Source organism: Diceros bicornis, chromosome X (assembly GCF_020826845.1).
Source record: "Diceros bicornis minor isolate mBicDic1 chromosome X, mDicBic1.mat.cur, whole genome shotgun sequence".
NCBI lineage: Eukaryota > Metazoa > Chordata > Mammalia > Perissodactyla > Rhinocerotidae > Diceros > Diceros bicornis.
This window is the reverse complement of record NC_080781.1, coordinates 33,257,124-33,276,660: the sequence shown is the minus strand read 5'-3', so window position 1 is coordinate 33,276,660 and position 19,537 is coordinate 33,257,124. Positions and strand designations below refer to the sequence as shown.

General features: G+C 35.7%; 1 protein-coding gene across 2 annotated transcripts in view; it reads left to right on the top strand.

The window, feature by feature from the left end:
* RPGR (retinitis pigmentosa GTPase regulator) overlaps positions 1–11,429 on the top strand; it is a 52,997-nt gene extending 41,568 nt beyond the window's left edge. For both annotated transcript variants that reach the window (XM_058535642.1, XM_058535641.1), the window contains 3 exons: positions 1,319–1,376; positions 2,696–2,787; positions 10,761–11,429. In XM_058535642.1, the coding sequence (XP_058391625.1) occupies positions 1,319–1,376; positions 2,696–2,787; positions 10,761–10,967 (357 nt within the window). In that variant the 3' untranslated portion in view covers positions 10,968–11,429. The remainder of the gene's footprint in view (positions 1–1,318; positions 1,377–2,695; positions 2,788–10,760) is intronic.
* The last annotated feature ends 8,108 nt before the right edge of the window (positions 11,430–19,537 follow it).

Genomic DNA, 19,537 nt, shown 5'->3' with positions numbered 1-19,537 from the left:
TGTATAAAAAGCTTTAACAAACTTATGAATCAGGCACACTTTGTTTCTAGCACTCTTTCCACACTTCTTGGTAGCATTCTGTTCCCCACAAGAGTGGAAATCAACTGATATGGGGCAATATAGTACACTGTTGAGAGGTGAACTTAGAAGTTCGGCACTGCGTCCTTGAAATGATGAAATTACGAAGTTAGGAGCCCTATACTGGTGACAGAAGTGTGTGTGTGCATGCATACATGTGTGTATTTACATTTACACGGAAGAATGAAAGTTGTTCACAGCAGTGTTTGAGGTTGTGATCAGTTCTGCACAGATGCAGTCTAGAAGAAAGTATAGGAGGTATTACTGAGGAAGAGAAAGTCATCCTGAAAGTGGAGCTAGGGATGCCAAAAACATCTTCTCTATTTGGCAGTTTTGCCCAAGAGTGACTCTGCTAGGAGATAGTTGGTAGGCTTGAAATCATTTATTTGCTAACACTGATCTGGACTAATTTCAGAGGTATGGAATTCAGAATCCGAAACTGAATGACACTGTATTGATTCATTTTCATTTTCATTTTTTGGACCTTTTGCTCAGAACACTGAGTTAATCATACCTTCTCGTTAATGAAACACTATCGTCATTGGTCTGTGCAAGGCTCCTCTCTCTTTATTTAAATTGATTCTCTTTTAGTCCCATTCCCCTTTCCCTAACATAGACAACTGTTGAAACATGCTTGTCCTTTTTTTGAATGTGTACTTATAAAACATGTATTGTTTTGTGTGCATATATTTGTAATTCACAAAATGGTATTGTGCTATAGAGTTCATTCTCTTTCTTGATTCCTTCTTTATCCAAGACTCCTTCCTCTCACAGAAAAAAAAATGTTCTAGCAGTTACCGTTTTCTTTCAGACAGAGAGGAAGATTCTGTTTATAAGTAACATTTATGAGTTCCAGTTAAGGTGGTCCCTAAAATTCTTTAACATAGAATTCATTAAACTCTAATTTGACATTCTAAAATGTTGAGCTAATTCATATACCAATTAATGTTCCTGAATCTTCTTTGAGTAGATTCCTTGAATCATACGATTTTTTTTAATCATACAATTTTAAGTTAGGAGGGACATTAGTAATCACTCAGCATCTAAGGCAAGAGCCCAGCAAAGTGAAGTAATTGTCACTTGTTTATTTTGTCACCCAGCTCTGGAACCCTACTTAAAACCAAGACTAGGTTTTCTAGCACAGCACAAATATGTTTTTTATTACATTATATAATTATATCGTCTTCATTTATAAATACAATGCAAAATATTTATTATATTGTTTTTTTATTGTTTATAGGGTGAAAAATCCAACCAAGAGGAATGGGCCCTTCATGAATACAATGAAAATCCAAAAGGTGTGAGCACGTTTGACTTCAAAAGCATAGTTTTAAAAGGGCTAGATACATAATGTACATACATATGTACACACACATATATATGCATGTATATGCTGTAATTGAGTAATTATAGCTTACACACGTATTCTGTTTTATCCTTTTTACTGTCACATGACCCTAATAGTAAGCTATGAAATATGTGACAGGCTTATTTGTTCTCATTGTTAATCACCACAGCTTCTTCACATAAAAATATTCACATTACTCATGTTTCTCATGTGTCAGTGTTAAGTAGTTTAGGACAGCCTTTTTACTAGCTTTTTTTTTTCTTTTCAATCAATAGTATTAAGCTGAGCTTTTGCCTCAAATCTCGATTTATATCTCTGGTGAGCGCTGCCAGACCCCATTGGTGATGACCAGAGTGGCCTGGAGCCGCAGCAGGCCATCTAGGTATTTCCCCCAGAGCTCAGACCTGAGTCTTTGATCTTACCATGGACATTTAAGAGGAATCCTTCCCCAAGTCTAGCTGTTGGTGTCAGAGAACAGGTGCCACAGAATAGCCAAGACTGTGATTACCCTTAAGACCTACATTTTCTACACCCAAATCTCTGTGTTTTTGCAATATGACCCCTGTATTATGTTTCCACACTACCACATCATAGTGTGCTTTTTACTGTGTTCTCATTAAAAATAACTGTCATAATAGTGGATATCTGATCTGAACTTAAGCAGAAGAAGGAATATTTCCCTTAATACTTTTTTCCTTCTAACTTCTGCAGAAAGAGTAGTAAGTTTTAGAATATGTTAAGCAAAATATTAAAATAGTTATCATCTCTAAATATTCTTAGCATGTAGCCTAAAGTGTTAAAAAGAAGTTAAATATGAGATTTAAGTAGTGGATAATATAAATTTAAAAGAATGCATATGCTTCATGAGTATACTTTAAAGATCATTATTTCACTATATAACCTGTGGATTAATTTGAAACACCAAAAAATATGTCCATTTGAGTACAAAGAATTTAATTATAACTAGGTTATTTTAAAAAAAGGTAATTTATATTTTACAGAAGTCTTCCCTAATATTTACTGTTACCTTTATAGCTCTATTTGGGTACTGGTCGTCTAAACATTTACAACATGGGTCAGGTCATTCTGGGCTTTTTGTCTTAACATAGTTTTTCAGGAACTATGCAGTGTAGACCTGTCCACTACTCCAGTGGTACGTTCTTTTAGTATTACCCCATAATTCAGAGTTGATAGAGTTTCACTGAAGCATCAGGACTTTTCTTTTTCTCATTAGTTAGAAAATATATTTCTAAATATATCCTATTATAGGAAGCATGCATAATCATGCAAAAAGCAGTTCTTTACAAGTCCTGGAATATAGTGAATCAACATCAAGTAAAGACGTAAAAAAATCAAAGAAGGTAAGTGAAATGAATTTTTCATTTTAATGTTTAGACCAAAGTATTGAATTATTCCTTCTACTTTTTGTATGAGTTTTTATGTCCTAAAACATGTGAAGAATTTCAGGTGATGTTTTGCATTTTTAACGTGCATATTTATTTATTTATTGGACTTTCAATTATGAGTCACGTTGCTCTGCCAAAATTGAATAGCATATTCCTTTCAATCATCCCATTTATGCTGATTCAACATATAATAAAAGATACATAAAAGAACTTTATTGCTTAAATTATAAGAGTATAATAATCATGAGTGTCTAAAAGAGAGTAAAGCAAAGCCAAGAAATAGAGAGGATAAATGAAAATATAAAGATGATTGTGCCTAGAAAACACACTTTAGAAACTATTTTCTGTTTTGCTTTCCAGTGTATCCTTAGCGCTTAGCATAGTTCCTAGTACATGGTAAATGCTCAGAAATATTTTTGGTTGACAATGAATTGTAAAATGTAAGGGAGTAAGAAAGAGGAAAGGATGAAGGTAAAACCAGGAGCTGCCTTTAGAGTAGTAAACAGCCTGTCTTTGCCATCTTTGGAGGTATATGCCACTCTGAAATTTCTTTCAGAATTACTTCATAAATTTCAAAAATTATTTTGGCCTAGATCCCCATATTGTTATCTTTTACTAAAAATTACTTCATGACCATTTTTATCTTTATAAAAATTATCTTATAAATTTGGATTCTTATCCCCCAAAGATAGTTGTGACCTGGCTCAAAGGACACTTTGGCATTATTATCCTTCTTAGAATTATAACATATGTATTGTCAGAACATTTGATCAGGGTTTAGGAACTCTGATTTAGATTCTCTGTCCAGAAGAACAGAACATTTAACAGATACTCTACTATGCTTCATAACATTCCTGTGAATACCTTTTCCAATTATAAGAGCTCAGAAAACGACTCTGGAAAAGAAAATCAAGTATGAGGGAGGAAGATGAAAAGTAAAGGAGTCAGGAGATGTAAGAACCTAAGGAGAGAAAAAGTGAAGTGAAGCAAACACCCTCTGACCAAATGAAAATGCATATTCTAGAATACGTGGTCCAGTTTTAGGACCTTTTCAGGCTCTCCTGTCTTCAGCATTGCCCATGGGTGGTAGGATTTGGGTACACAGGACCAGAGAGAGGGCTGAGCCGAGGGAAGGAATGCCGTAAGGAAGGCAGAGTGGCAAGCGCCTGTAGAAGCTGGCCGAGCCAGGAGCTCGAGTGCCAGTGCTAGTGGATAGGACACAAGTGAGGCTGGGCCAGGATACAGATGGCTGCAAGTGCCAGACTGAAGAATTCAGTCTTAAACTTTGATTCTGCTTAAATCCTCTTTTATACCTAATGTAAAAATATATTTCAGTAAATACATATTTCCTTGGTTAAAGTAGAGAAACAAAAAGTAATGAAAATTATATTTAAAAAGTCAAGCAGTAATACATATATTTCCTACTTAAAGAATATGCTGTTATTCTACATATTTTAAAAAGGAAATAGATGATTTGGATGAGTTTTTTTCCAATCATTCCCACATGACAATTTTTTTATCTACAGTTCTCTAACCTATTTACACCTCCAAGCCAAACATGTCAAACTGTTTTTAAATCTTGGAAAATAAAGGATGAATTAACTCATATCAAAATAAACATGGGTTTGAGATTTTGTGTCCCCCCCCATTTAGACAGACACTCCAAAGATAATCTAAAAAAAAAGAAAAGAAAGAATTGCACTCTTGGTGTCTATAAGACAGAATTCACTATTGACTTTTGTTTTGATGATTTTAAATGTTTCAGATAGCGAGGTTAGGACCTATGATTTTAATTGACAGCAGAGGTCTTTTGGTAGGTAGGTGATTGTTATATATGGATATTACCGAATATTGCTTTTCCAAACTGTAGTCAGCGCTGATTATTTGAATCCACAGTTAGCGACTAAGAAAAATGCCTTATTGGCTTAATTTCTACCTAAGTAAGCTAATGAAAAAAAGCAATAAGCTTTTCAGCTATTAAAAATAATTTCTTTCCATCATGGAATTAGTTCATTCGTGTATTTATTTAGCATATATTAATTGAGTACCTCTTATGTGCCAGGCACAAGGCTAGAAGCTGCAGATACCGAGGTTAAAGATCCAGTGCCTTCCCTCAGAAACTAGCTGGAACATGGCTGATTCCCTGGATAGTTCCCCATACCTGTTCACAGTCAGTAGATTCTTATCATTGTCACTGCCATAAATAAAAGAGGCTGAGATGAGAATCTCTCCACCAAAAAGTATGCCTGTGGATTCTTACCTTTCTTGGCGACTACCTTTTCTCTGATGCTACGCTTTGTTCACCATTGCAACTACAACTCAGCATGTTTGCCTCAAGCACGCAGTTAGCTTTACTCTATATTGTGAGGTAAATTATACTTATGGTCTCCTGTCACTGTCACTTTTTCCCAGGCTTAAAATCCGAGACAGTGCCTTTCATGCCCACCCAATAATTACTCCCTTGCTTTTTAAAAATAGCTTTATTGAGGTATAATTGACATATAATAAACTGCACATACTTAAAGTATATAATTTGATTAGTTTTGACATATGTATACACCTATGAAACCGTAATCACAATCAAGAGAGTGAACAGTGCCATTATTGGCAGAAGGTTCTTTGTGCCTCTTTGTGATCCCTGTCTACATTCTCCACCTCTCTGCCATCCTCAGCAAACCACTGATCTGCTTTCTGTCATCATACATTATTTTGCAAGTTCTAGATTTTTATATAAATGAAATCCTACACTATGTACTCTTTTTTTTTTGTTTGTTTTGGCTTCCTTTGTTCAGCATAATTGTTTTGAGATTCACCTGTGCATGTATCAATGGTTCATTCCTTTATATTGCTGAGTAATAGTCTGTTTTGAGTTAATGTTTTATATGGTGAAGGTATGGATTAAGGTTCATTTTTTTTGCATATGGACATCCAGTTGTTCTAGCAGCATTTGTTGAAAGAAAGACTACCCTTTCTCTAATGAATTGCCTTCACACCTTTGTCAGAAATCAATTGACTTTTTGTGTGTGAGCGTATTTCTGGACTCTGTATTCTGTTCCTTCAATCTGTTTATCTTGTGCCAGTACCACACTGTCTTGATTATTGTAGCTTTATAATAAGTCTTGAAATCAGCAAGTGTTTGTCCTCCAACTTTGTTCTTTTTCAAACTTGTTTTGGCTATTCTAGACCTTTTGCATTTCCATACGAATTTTTAGAATCAGTTTGTCAGTTAACTGAAAAAAAAAATGGTCTGCTGGGATTTTGATTGGGGTTGCATTGAATCTGCAGATTAATTTGGGAAGAATTAACATCTTTACAATATTAAGTCTCCTCCTAATTCATGAAGATGACATTTCTCTCCGTTTATTGGCATCTTCTTAAATTTCTAGCAATGTTTTATAGTTTTCGGTGTATAGATCTTGCACATATTTTGTCAGATTTATTTTATGTCTTCTGTTTTTTATTCACCGATTGACTGGTTAGAAGTTTATCAATTTTGTTGATCTTTTCAAATAATCCGTTTTTGGTTTCATTGATTTTTCTGTATTTTCTATTTTATTTATGTCCACTCTAATCTTTATTATTTCCTTTCTTCTACTTACTTTGGATTTAATTTGCTCTTATTTTTCTACTTTTTTAACTTGTAAGTTGAGGTCACTAATTTGAGACCTTTCTTATTTTCTAATACAGTTTTTTCATGCTACAAATTTCCTCTGAAGTACTTGATATGTTGTATTTTCATTTTCATTTAGTTCAAAACACTTTCTAATTTCCCCTTGTTTCTTTTTTGACTAATGAGTTATTTAATTTCAACATATTTGGAGATTTTCGAGAGATCTTTCTGTTGTTAATTTCTAATTTAATAATATTGTGATTGGAGAACATACTTAGTATGACTTGAGTCCTTTTAAATTTTTTTTGTGTGTGTGAGGAAGATCAGCCCTGAGCTAATATCTGCCAATCCTCCTCTTTTGGCTGAGGAAGACTGGCCCTGGGCTAATATCCGTGCCCATCTTCCTCCACTTTATATGGGACGCTGCCACAGCATGGGTTGACAAGCGGTGCATCGGTGCGCACCCAGGATCTGAACCGGCGAACCCCAGGCCACCGCAGCTGAGCGCGCGCGCTTAACTGCTTGTGCCACCAGGCCGGCCCCTCCCTTGAGTCCTTTTAAATTTACTGAGACGTGTTTTATGGCCCAGAATCAGGTCTCTCTTGCTAAGTGTTCCATGTGCACTTGAGAAGAAGGTTGAGAAGAATGCTGCTATTGGGTAGAGTGTCCTAGCAGTGTCAGTTAGGTCAAGTTGGCTGATAGTCTTTCAAGTCTTCTCTATCCTTCTGGATTTTCCGTCTACTTATTCTTTCTATTATTGAGAGGGGGGTGTTAAAATTCTTTACTATAATCGTGGATTTGTCTGTTTCTCCTTGTACTTCTGTTAGTTTCTGCTTCATGCGTTTTAAAGCTTTTATTAGGTTCTGTAATGTTTAGGATGGTTATATTCTCTTAATTAATTGACCCCTGTATCATGCTGAAATGGCCTTCTTTATCCCCGATAATATTCTTTGCTCTGAAATCTACTTGGTCTGATATTATATAGCCACTCTAGCTTTCTTTTGATTAGAGTTATCATGGTATATCTTTTTCTATCCTTTTACTTTTAACCTATTTGTGATTTTATATTTGAGGTGTGTTTGATATGTACCTCATATAGATGGTTCTTGCTATTTTTTCTAACTCAAAATCTCTGCCTTTTAATTGGAGCATTTAAACCATTTATATTTAACTTGATTATTGATGCAGTTAGGTTTAAATTTATCATCTTACTGTTTATAGTATTCTTTATCCCTAAAAATGCTAAAGTTTATCTGATATTAATATAGCTGTACTAGCTTTCCTTTGGTTAGCATTTGCCTGATATATCTTTTTTCATTCTTATACATTTACTTGTGTTTTAGATGTGTCTCTTGTAAATGGCCTATAAGCTGGATTTTGTCTTTTAAATTTTTAACATGCATACCTAAAATCTAAAGCTAATCAATGTTCCTATGTTTTTCCAAATAATACCAGGATCTTAGAAGAAGTTTCTCTATCATTCCTTCCTTCCCATTTTACATGTTATTGTATCCAGTATATTAATTTTTTTAACCTCACCAATCAAATGTTATTATTATTTGTTATACCACTTTCTTTACTCACTATTCCTTTTTACATCTCAAATGTCCTTTCTGGAATCCTTTCTCTTCTTCCTGAAGAAATCCTTTGGAAGTTCCTGTCAGAGATTTCTTTCGTAGTTAACTTTTTCAGTTTCTGTTCACTTGAAAATGAGTGATAGTATGGCTGGTTGATGGTTATTTTCTCTTAGTATCTGCTCCCATTGTTGCTATTAATAAATTTGCTTTAGTATAATTGCTGATAACTTTGTATATAATCTATCATTTCTCTCTGGCTGCTTTTTACATTGTTTGTCTTTGATGTACTTCAGTTCACTATGAGATGCCTGGGTGTGAATATTTTATTTTAACTTTCTTCTAATTTATTGTGACTCTTGAATCTGGGAATTCATGTCATTCATCATTTTAAGAAAATTCTCATTTATTATATATTTGAATATTTCCCCTTTCCTCTTTGAACCTCTGATATAATAAAACTTTTCATTCTGTTGTCCACGTCTTTTAATATTACTTTCCTATTTTCAATGTCTAAGTGATATTCGGGGGAATTTCAGAGCTTTCATCTATTTCACTTTCTTTTCAGCTGAGACTAATCTGCTATTTAACCTACCTATTGAGTTTTAATTTCAATGATTATACTTTTCACATTTAAAAGTAAAATTCTCTTTTGATTCTTTTTCAAATCAATCTGATCTTTTAAAAGCTAATACCTTGTTTTGTGCTCATGTTTTTTATTCTAGTCTTTTAAATAATTTAAGCATACTTATTTTATATTCTGTATTTAGTTACTCTCATGTCAGACATCCTTAGGAGCCTAAACCTGTTTGTTGCTTTGGCTGACTTACTAATACTGTCTTGTTTCCATATGTGTTTTGAAATTTAGATTGTGAGTTCATGTTTTACTGTGACGTTTTGTGGAAATCCTTTAAGGCTTAGGTTAGGTTAAGTCCATCCATAAAAAATTTGTATTAGCTTCTGGTAGCCCCCCTGGATGTTACCATTCCAGGACCTCTTTCAGTTAATTTCTCAGTTAAGGGTATCCCACCCCCACCAGTAATATAAATGTGAACCCTAAACTCACATTAGGAAAACATTGTTCTCCTTCACTCAAAGCCTAGGCCGAAAGAGGCCTGTTATTTTGTTATCTCCCAATGTTTGTAGGTGGACTTACATTAAGGGCATAGTCCTTAGAGGATCCTCACTTTATGTAGGGGTCTCAGTTCCAATTCTCCATATTTTGTGAGATCAAATCTGTTATAACCCAAGGGTGTAAGTTATGAGATCAGTAAATGCCATTTCAGTGCTCACTCACAGGGGCCGGCCCGGTTGCATAGTGGTTAAGTCCATGTGCTGCGCTTTGGCAGCCTGGGGTTCGTAGGTTTGAATCTCAGGCACAGACCGAGGCACCACTCATCAAGCCATGCTGTGGCGGCATCCCACATACAAAATAGAGGAAGTTGGGCACAGACGTTAGCTCAAGGCCTATCTTCCTCAGCAAAAGGAGGAGGATTGGTGACAGATGTTAGCTCAGGGCCAATCTTCCTCACAAAAAAAAAATGCTCACTCACCTCTGAGGCTTCCTGCTCCCTCTTCATTTTTTAACCCACAGGGATTTCGCTTCATTTTTTGTGAACTTACCTACACGTTATAAAATTATATTTTTTATACTTGTTCAGCGTTTCTTGGTATTTTGTAGTGGCAGAATTTTTCAAGATATGTATTCCTCCACAATAGCAGGAACAGGAGTTCCCCCATTTTAGTCCATAGACCCTTTTTCTAGGCTCTGACTTTTTGGGTTACGACTTTTTACTTTAATTCTTCCATTCTTTAAGGATAAATTAAGGTAAACTATTGTTAGTATACCATTTTGATTTCTGAAGGAGGCAAGTCCTCACCTGTTTTTTGTTTTTGGCATCTTGTCAAAATCATTATTTGTGTTGTCAGTCTTTAAGAATCCTATTTTGTCGCTGGCTAAATCCTCAGAGGGCTTAAATCAAATGGAACTTGTCAGTCGTCATCTTCCTTGATCTCTTCTGCATGTTCTGTTGGCCACTCCCTTCTTGATATATTTTTCTCCCCTAACTTCTGAGCTGCCTCTTTTTCCTGATTTTGTTTCTACAAAGCTCAGTTCCCAATGCTGGCTCCTCATCCTCTGCCAACCTCTCACACTTGGCTCTTGCTCAGTCCCTTTCCTTCTATTCTCTCTTCCACTCTCCTGGAAACCCTGGGTTATAGGGTCTACTTTCATCTCTTCATCTACTATCTATATTCTACCTATCTGCAGCCCTGGCCTCCCCTGAGCAGGAGATCCATATATCCAACTACCTACTCAGACCCCTGCGGTTCTCGCTGCCATCATTTGGCAGCACTAACATTTTGCTAGAAGTTCTGATGTACAGGAATGGGGAGGTATGTCGTCCTCCGCCAGAATATCCTAGTTTTCATCTTTTTTCCTCTTATAACACAACAAAGTGAAATACTAAATTTATTCTTCGAAGAAAAATGATAATTTATTACCAAGGCAGTGATAGTGTTGAAGGTTAAACCCTGCAAGGTCTTGTTTTAGGAAGGAATCACGATTGCCATTGGTAAAAGAGAAATGGCTGATGGATGCTAACAATGTACCATTGTACTTGTGGTGCCCCATAAAGATGTGATGAGATGAAGTTAAGACTTGTTGGAAATTATACCCCCTAAATACTGTAAAGTGAATATTTCACTTACTGAAATGAATTCTTTGTGTGTGTGGTTTTTTTTAGATTTTCCTCTTTAAAAGGATGGCATTGACGAGTCACAAAAGTAAGCAGAGTAATAATGAGCCACTCCCAGAGATAAAACCAATAAGAGATCAAATCGCTTTCAAAAGCAATAAGAAAGATGCCAACCAGAGCCACATGGGGCAAAATCATCAGGATACTTCACCCCCAAATGGGGAAAGAAGATCAAAATCTTGTACAATACTATAAATATCTATGTATGTTTTCATGATCACCAAGAACATTGTACTAAGCACATTGTAATTTATACTTGAAAAACATTATGACTTCTGAAGGAAAGTTTCTGATAAACTTTTGAAGATATCAATTAATAATATGTTTTATTTGGTTTGAATAGTACGACCAGTTTTGATATTTATTTATGCTAATATATTTTTGACAAGCAATTTCAAAATCTGTGTATTTCAAACTCTCCTTCAAGTGTTGTGGCCTTAACTGTTCAGTGTTGCAATGAAAAATATATTTTTGTATGTGAAGGTTAAATTAAGATATTTCAGTTTTTACTAAACAATTTTACTTCTTATAACTTCAGAAGATAATATTTGCAATCTCATGACACTGTAACAGTTTTTAATGTATTTCCAATTTTTAAAAACTAAGTCAAAATTGTTTTTGATGAACATATTTTAATAAACTATATCTGGTCGGTTCCACTGTTTAAATGGGTGAATATGAATCAAATTTGCAGGTACTTGGAGTTATTAGTTGACAAAATAGGGGCAATATTGAAAGACACAAAATGCATTTACCTCTGAGTAAAGAATATCAGTGCAGCTGTGTCAACGATATATCTTTGTGGAGAAACTGTGTTGAAATTTCTTTGCTTCCTGCTCCTTTTTTTAGGGTGGTGATTTGGCATGAAAACATTGCAGATTGTATGCTGTGATCTGGAGTGTTTGACCATGCCACACACAGATCGTCACCATAGGATAACCAAACACAACCAGGCTTGCTCATTTCAACCGTCTCTAGCATTGACAGTGGTAGCCAAGGTTGGATCCATCACACAATGCTCTGCCACAAGGAATAGGAAGGGTAAAGCTGTTAAGTCTCCTCTGATAGAAACATTGCTTTCCTATGATCACAGATACTACGTATTTAATGGCACAAAATACTTTCATTTAACCCATTCTAGCTTCTGACTAAAACATTTTAATCTTCAATCACAGTGACCATTGCCCCATTTAAACAAAGACAAACGAACTCCATCTGTGTGTTTCATGCACAGGGGTTGTAAGGATGTTAGTCTAGAGTAGATGTGATTTTGAAATCTTACAAAATAGTCTTCTATGTAAATATTACATTTAGTAGAATTCTAATTTTATTAAAAGTAAATTTAATAAAAGATTTTGTTATTACCACTATAGTACTAGTACGATGTTGCAAGAATACTTTGCCAAAATATAAACTATAGGAGCTAAGTGGAAGTAAAGCTCACAAATAGTGCTAAGACATACCAGTTGTAGTAGGCAGAGTTGTAAAATGGCCCCCAAGGTTCACCCCTGCTGGTACTTGCCCTGAATGATCCCTTCCACTTAAGTGCGGGTGGGACCAGTGACTATGATAAGATATCACTCCATTGCTTGGGTTTCATTATATGGAAAAGGTGAAAGATTTTGCTAATGTAATTAAAATTCCTAATCAGTTAACTTTAAGCAAGAGGGAGATAATCCTAGGTGGGCCTGGCCTAATCAGGTGAGTTCTTTCAAAGAGGCTCTAGAAATCAGAGATAGAAGAAGGCAGAGTAATTCAAAGCAGTAGAGATAGTCTCCTGTTAGCCTTGAAGAAGCAAACTGCCACATTATGGAGAGTGCCATGTGCCAGGGAATGGTGGGAAGCCTCTAGGATCCAAGGGCCTCCATCCTACAGCTGCAAGGCACTGAATTCTGCCAACAACCAGTGAGCCTGGGAGAGGAACCCAGTCCTCAGATTAGACCATTATCCTGGCTGACACCTTCCTTGCAGCCTTGTGAGGCCCTGAGCAGAGGACCCAGCTAAGCAGTGCCCAGGCTCCTGACCCATGAAAACTATGAGATAATAACTATATGTAGTTTTAATCCACTAAGCTTATGGTAATTTGTTATGCAGCAATAGAAACTAATACCTGTTTTATTCTGGAGAAGGGCCTTTCTATATGGTGGCTTCCTTCATCAAAGCCAGCAAGGGATAGAGTCTGCTAGCAAGACAGGGGCCATAGTCTTAGGTAACAATCATGGAAATGACATCCCATCACCTTTGGCATATTGTGTTGGTTAAAAGCAAGTTACAGGCCCCACCCACACTCAGGATGAGGGCATGACACAAGGGCATGAAGACCAGGAGGCAAGCATCACAGGGGCCATCTTAGAGCCTACTTGCCATACCAGTCATTTGGCCGGTCATTGAAAAAGAAAAAGGGACAGATCGGAGACCAAAGAAAGGATTAATTCAAGGCAAATGGAAGAGGTGAACATGTGACAAGCATAACCAAACTGATAAAGTATTCCTGCTTTGTCAGAGATGTCAGAGCAATTCAGACTTTTCAATAAGGTGGTTTGTTGAGAATCAACACCAAGAGTCAGTTTTAGAGGTACAAGTAAGTACTTTTATAAAAACATTCTACTAGCCGTCTGCCCTTGGACTATGAATGCTTGTATTGATTTTCTAAATTTGGTTTTATATTTGGCTTTTACACTGAAGAAATACTTACTGAGTACTTCCTATGTACCAGATATTATGCCAGAAACTAAGAAAATAGAAGTCACAGTTATGTGGCAGTAAAATGAAGAAAATACATTATCAATTGGCGATATTAGGGCAATTTAAAAACCTAATTTTCCTGATTGGATGGAAAGGAGATTAGTGGACACTAAATTTAAACAAATAAAAATCTAAGCTAACATATTTGAGAACTCGGGGGAAAAAAAACAGAAAAGATCATTGATGGAATTGAATAGAATCTTCAATTTATACTAGTTTCAGAAATAAAAGGAGTTAACATTTACTGATAACCTTATAGCTTTAATAAAAAGTGAAATGGTTTATTTTAATCACCTAACTACTCATATTCATTACCTTTTCCATTAATTCCTCTTTCCTGTCTAGAATACTGTTGCTTTGGACATTTTTTATTGATCTTTATGGGACCTGAAAATAGAATCTATTGACTTGAACATTAGGGAGTCATTGACATTGTTCAGATCATTATGGATCAAATGTTAAATGGATATTAATTTATAAAACTTCAGTAGCGATAGGATTTTCAGATATTATAAAAGAGCATACAAATCCATGTCAAAACATTAAAGGAAAAATTGGTGGTCACTAAGACCCTCCTAGTTATGAAGAAGAAATGGTATGGTTCTAGAAATGTGCTTTTATTAGTTTCCTAGGTCTTCTGTAACAAAGTACTGTAAACTGGGTGGCTTAAAAACAGAAGTTGTTTTTCACAATTCTGTCTCACAGTTCTGGAGGCCAGAAGTCCAAAATCAAGGTGTTGGCAGGGCCATCCTCCCTCTGAAGTCACTAGAGACATTCCATGCCTCTCTCTCAACTTCTGGTAGCCTCAGGCATCCCTTGGCTTGTAGATACATCACTCCAGTCCTGTGTTCTCACGTGACATTCTCTTTATGTGTTGTCACATTGTCTTCCTTCTATGCGTGTCTGTCTCCATTTCCAAATTTCCGCCTTTTATAAAGACACCAGTCATATTGGATTAGAACCAACCCTAATGACCTCATTTTAACTTTATTACCTCCTTAAAGACCGTATTTCCAAATAGTATCACATTTTGAGATACTAGAGATCAGGACTTGAACGTGATACAATTCAACCCATAATAGTGCTTTGAGAGCAACAGAACACAAGAAATATCCTCAATTATTTATAGTCTCTAGTCTCTTACATTCTTACTATTACTTTCCTAAAATGTAGAGACTCTTGCTAACTGCTGGATCTTTAATAATAAAATACCTTTAGTGGAGATAACTTTGTGATGTTGAAACTTCCGTTTAATGTATCACCAGTTATATCAAAGCAGGAATTGTAGTGGGGTTATCTTCTCCAGGATCCCAGACACAGTGGGCATGTATTAAATGCGAAAGGATTATCAAATAATCATATTTACAGTTATAGAATTTGGACAAGGATTTTTTTCTTAGAAATTTTGTACACACTCAGGTTTAAACTCATTTTTTGAAGTATTTACCATATGGTTTATTGCAGTACAATTTTACTACCCATAGGCTATTATAAATCCATAGAGGTAAAAGAAAGTCTTTCCATGAGCAGGAGGGACTCTTCCAACAGAAATAGTGAACACCATCAGAAGCATCCAAAAGGGGGAAAATTAGGCCAACTAGTTTTATAATCATCAGGATTGGCAACACGAATGAAGCCAAGGTTAGTATCACAGACCTCTACCCACAGGATACCCAGGTGGCAGTAGAACTAGAGATGAGACTCTGAATAACTGAGGACAAAACCAGACTGATTTCTTTATCATGCTCCTGAACTTCAATTAAGTGTTTTTCTGCCTGCTTTGATTTTATGAGGCTACCAAAATTGAAAATATTTCCATACTTAAAATTTTCTTTTACCAAGGCACGTAGTTTAAAGATTTTTCATCTGATAGTAGCTCTTTAAAAAGCTTACAGTATCTTTTTAGATAGAACTTTAAAATATGCTTTACTTTTTTACCTTGTAAGGATAAGAAATCAATAAATGAAAAGAGAAGACAAATCAGAAGGTTAGAAAGTCTTCATCTCAGGAATGAGGAGGATATTTTATCGAATTGAACAAAAAATGCAGTGTTTTTTTTGTTGTTGTTGTTTTTGTCTTTTGTGTGTGTGTGTGAGGAAGATTGGCCCTGAGCTAACATCCGATGCCAATCCTCCTCTATTTGCTGAGGAAGATTGGCCCTGGGCTAACATCCGTGCCCATCTTCCTCCACTTTATATGGATCGCTGCCACTGCATGGCTTGACAAGCGGTGTGTCGGTGCACACCCGGGATCCCGAACCTGCGAACCCCGGGCCGCTGCATTGGAGCACGTGCACTTAACCGCTTGCACCACCGGGCTGGCCCCCCCAAAAAAATGCATTGTTTAAATCACAACTAAAACCTAAAGTATTTTCAGATGCTAGACAGGTAGGCATACTGGAGCTGCTGCCACTCTTCTGTCCAGTAATTACTCTTTCCCAATACTGGGCCCAGTATTGCCAGACCCTCAGCCATTTTAAAAAGAAGCTGGAAATCTGGGTTTATATGGACAACTCATTTGCGTGCATGTGCATGTGTATATATAAATTTAGGGAGAACCAAAGTATAACTACAGGCCAAATTTGGCCCACAAGGGACAAATTCTGACCTCTGTTTTGAACAAAGTACGTTATTTTGGCAAGAGAAATTAGTTTATAAGGAAAAATATGTTAAGATAATTAGGCCCTGGATTTATTGATTTTATTTATTTATTTATTTTGGTGAGGAAGATTGGCCTTGAGCTAACATCTGTTGCCAATCCTCCTCTTTTTGCTTGAGGAAAATCATCCTCGAGCTAACATCTGTGCCAGTCTTCCTCCATTTTATATATGGGGCACTGCCACAGCATGGCTTGATGAGCGATGTGTAGGTCTGCACCTGGGATCCAAACCCGTGAATGCCACGCCACCAAAGCAGAGTGCACGAACTTAACCACTACGCCACCAGGCCAGCCCCCATGGATTTATTTTAATTATGACCTTTTCTAGTTTGATCTCAGATTTTAAGCAGGAAATGAGAGTTAAAGAATTAACTAGAAAAGTGATCATTCTACTAAGGTAATTTTTTGTTGCATACAAATGTGTGCTATGCCTTCTTGGGAGTGTGGGGATTTGAGGGGATGATGGAGTACAATTATATTGAATACAATTAAGTAAGATATTTCTGCTGGAAGAAGCTACATTAAAGTTAAGAGACAGCAAACTAACAAGCTTTTGATAAGCAGTCCTTCCAATAATCATGAGAGATGACTATTTTGGCATAACGTTACTACACAATCCTAATCACTGAAAATGTCAGGAGATGTTATCCTAACCCTAGAATTATTTACTAAAACGACAGTAGGAAAACTTATCTGGCCAGGCCAAGATGCATTCCCAAATAGTTTTACTTGCTTCCATTTTCATCTGGTATGTAGAATACATATATTACAATAGAGGAGATGTCTTAAGGTGAGCAGTGGACTAGAGAGGTGTATCTAACTTTAAAGAATGTATAAGTGACACCAATACCTTTTTTATTTTTACTTAAGAAAAATCTGATTCAGTGGTAAACATCCATCCTAAGGTGAAAAAAAAATTGTGTATTATAGAAAACTTTTTGAAGTTTCTCAGAAACAATTTTTCCAAGTAATTTGTACAGAATTTGTCAAAATAGTAGTGCACTACTTTTTAAATTTTTACAAATTTTTCCCTATGGGCATGAGGGTTGTTACAACAGAAAAATTTTGTATTGTAAAATCTTAAGTCTGTCAATTGCTTAAAATCATTAAAATTCTGTGCATAGGAATGTTTGATTTCATATTTATAGGTAACATATTTTCCAACTTGGCATCAGATTTATATTAACTTCTTAATTATTATAATTATTTAATTTACTACATATAGTAATTAAGAATTACAAAAATTATACAAAAGTGTAAACCAATTTGGGAAAACTTGAAGCATCAGATTAAGTGGATTTTCCTCAGTAATTACTAGATAATATATGACTTCAGAAATTAAAGCTAGAAACTTTAAATATGAAATCCAGTTATTAATATTAATCTGTTGTGGTTTTTTAAACTTTTTATGGGGAGACATTTCAAATACAGAGAAATGTAGGATTAAAATAATAAACAGCCATGAACCTACCACATAGATATGTTTTACACTTTGCTATGTTTGCTTCCTGTTGTATCCAGCCATCCTCACATTTAAACCCTAAATACATCAGTATGCATTTCTAAAAATGACATTTTTGTACATAACTGCAACGCTAGTATCTTGTTTAACAAAGTTAACAATAATTTTCTAGTATCAGGTATTTGCTACTCAGTCTCTTATTCAAATTTCCCTTGTTCTTATCAAAATATATTTTACAAACTGGTTCATTTAAACTGAGAATCAATCAAGGTCCATGCTTTATATTAGGTTATGTCTCTTATGTCTCTCTGAATCTAGAAGAGTTCTTTCCTCATATTTTTTTTCATGACATTAACTTTTTACAAACTGGGACAGTTGTCTTGTAAAATGTAATCATATGCATTTAAAAGCAAGTCTCTAGTCTTCTGGTAATTCCTAAGAAGTGGCTTAGGCCTCCCTACCACTAGGAACAGATAGAAAAGTTGGACAAAACATGTTTATATATATATATATATATATATATATATATATATATATATATGTGTGTGTGTGTGTGTGTGTGTGTGTGTGTGTGTGTGTGTATATTTAACATTTGTAAGTATCCGAGTGCTATCAAGATAGTAAAGTATTCTGGGGCCAAAATTTGGAAGGAAGGAAACCCAAATAGATGTGCCTGGCACGTAGGGCTGCTTTTGACCAAGAGGTATTAGTTGCTTCTAAAATTTAACATTTTCAAGGAATTAATGCAAAAGATTGAGGATTTTGGTAGAAAAATGGAAGCTATTTAACAAGGACGAAATATAAATTCTAGAACTAAATACAAGCAGTAAAATTAAGACATCATTATTTGGGCTTATTATTAGATTGATAGAATTGGTAACCTGAAAGATAGGTCAGAAGAAAATATTCAGACTAAAACACAAAGAGACAAAAGGATGCAATATATAGAAAAGAATTGTTGAGACACTTGTGGTACTATGAAGAGGTCAAATATATGTGTAATTGGAATCCCAAAAGGAGAAGAGAGAATGGAACAGACGTAATATTTGAAGAAATAACTTTTGAGAACTTTTCAAAACAAAAAGATATCAGCCCCAAGATTCAAGAAGCACTACAGGCTCCAAGCAGGAAAAATATAAATCCACACCAATGCAATCGTAATAAAACTATTTAACACTTGTAATAGAGTATGACTCCGTTTTTTGTCTTTCTTGACAACTTTTAAGTCCACCTCTCCCTTTTTCCCTTCTGCCCACATCTGGGCAAGTTGATAAGAAAGCCCGGGTGCTCTCCTTTGGCACCAGCTGGAAGTTCAAACCTCAGCCTGCATGTGGGACCCCTAACTCCAGACCCACTCCCCAACCACCATAAAAATCACAAGCCAGTCTTCTTTCCCCGTTTTCTCACGCCATTTTCAGATCAGCTTGGGAAACCTGCCCTGCTCTCCCCGGTAAGCCTCACTATGTATGTAATAAACCTTTTCATACCTTCTGGATATGTATGTTGCCTCGTTAGTAATGACATCAGAAGTAAATCTTATGTCGAGGGTTCATTTCACCTCTGTGAGGTGACTGTAATACCATTAAAGATAAGAACATTGAAAGTAGTCAGGAAAAATGTTACATTACCTCAAAAGGAACACTATTAAGACTTATAACTGACTTCTCAACAGAGAGTGAAATCCAGAAGATGATGTAATGATTTTTCTAATGTGCTGAAAGAAAACAACTGCCAAATTAGAATTTTATGTCTGGAGAAAATTTGTTTCAGAAATATGCGTGAATAAAGACATTATAAGACAAAAACGTATTTGTCACTAGCCAGGCCCACGCTAAAATAATGCTAGAGGTTTTTGTTCCTCTAAGGCAGTAGTTCTCAACCAGAGGGGTTTTCCCCATCC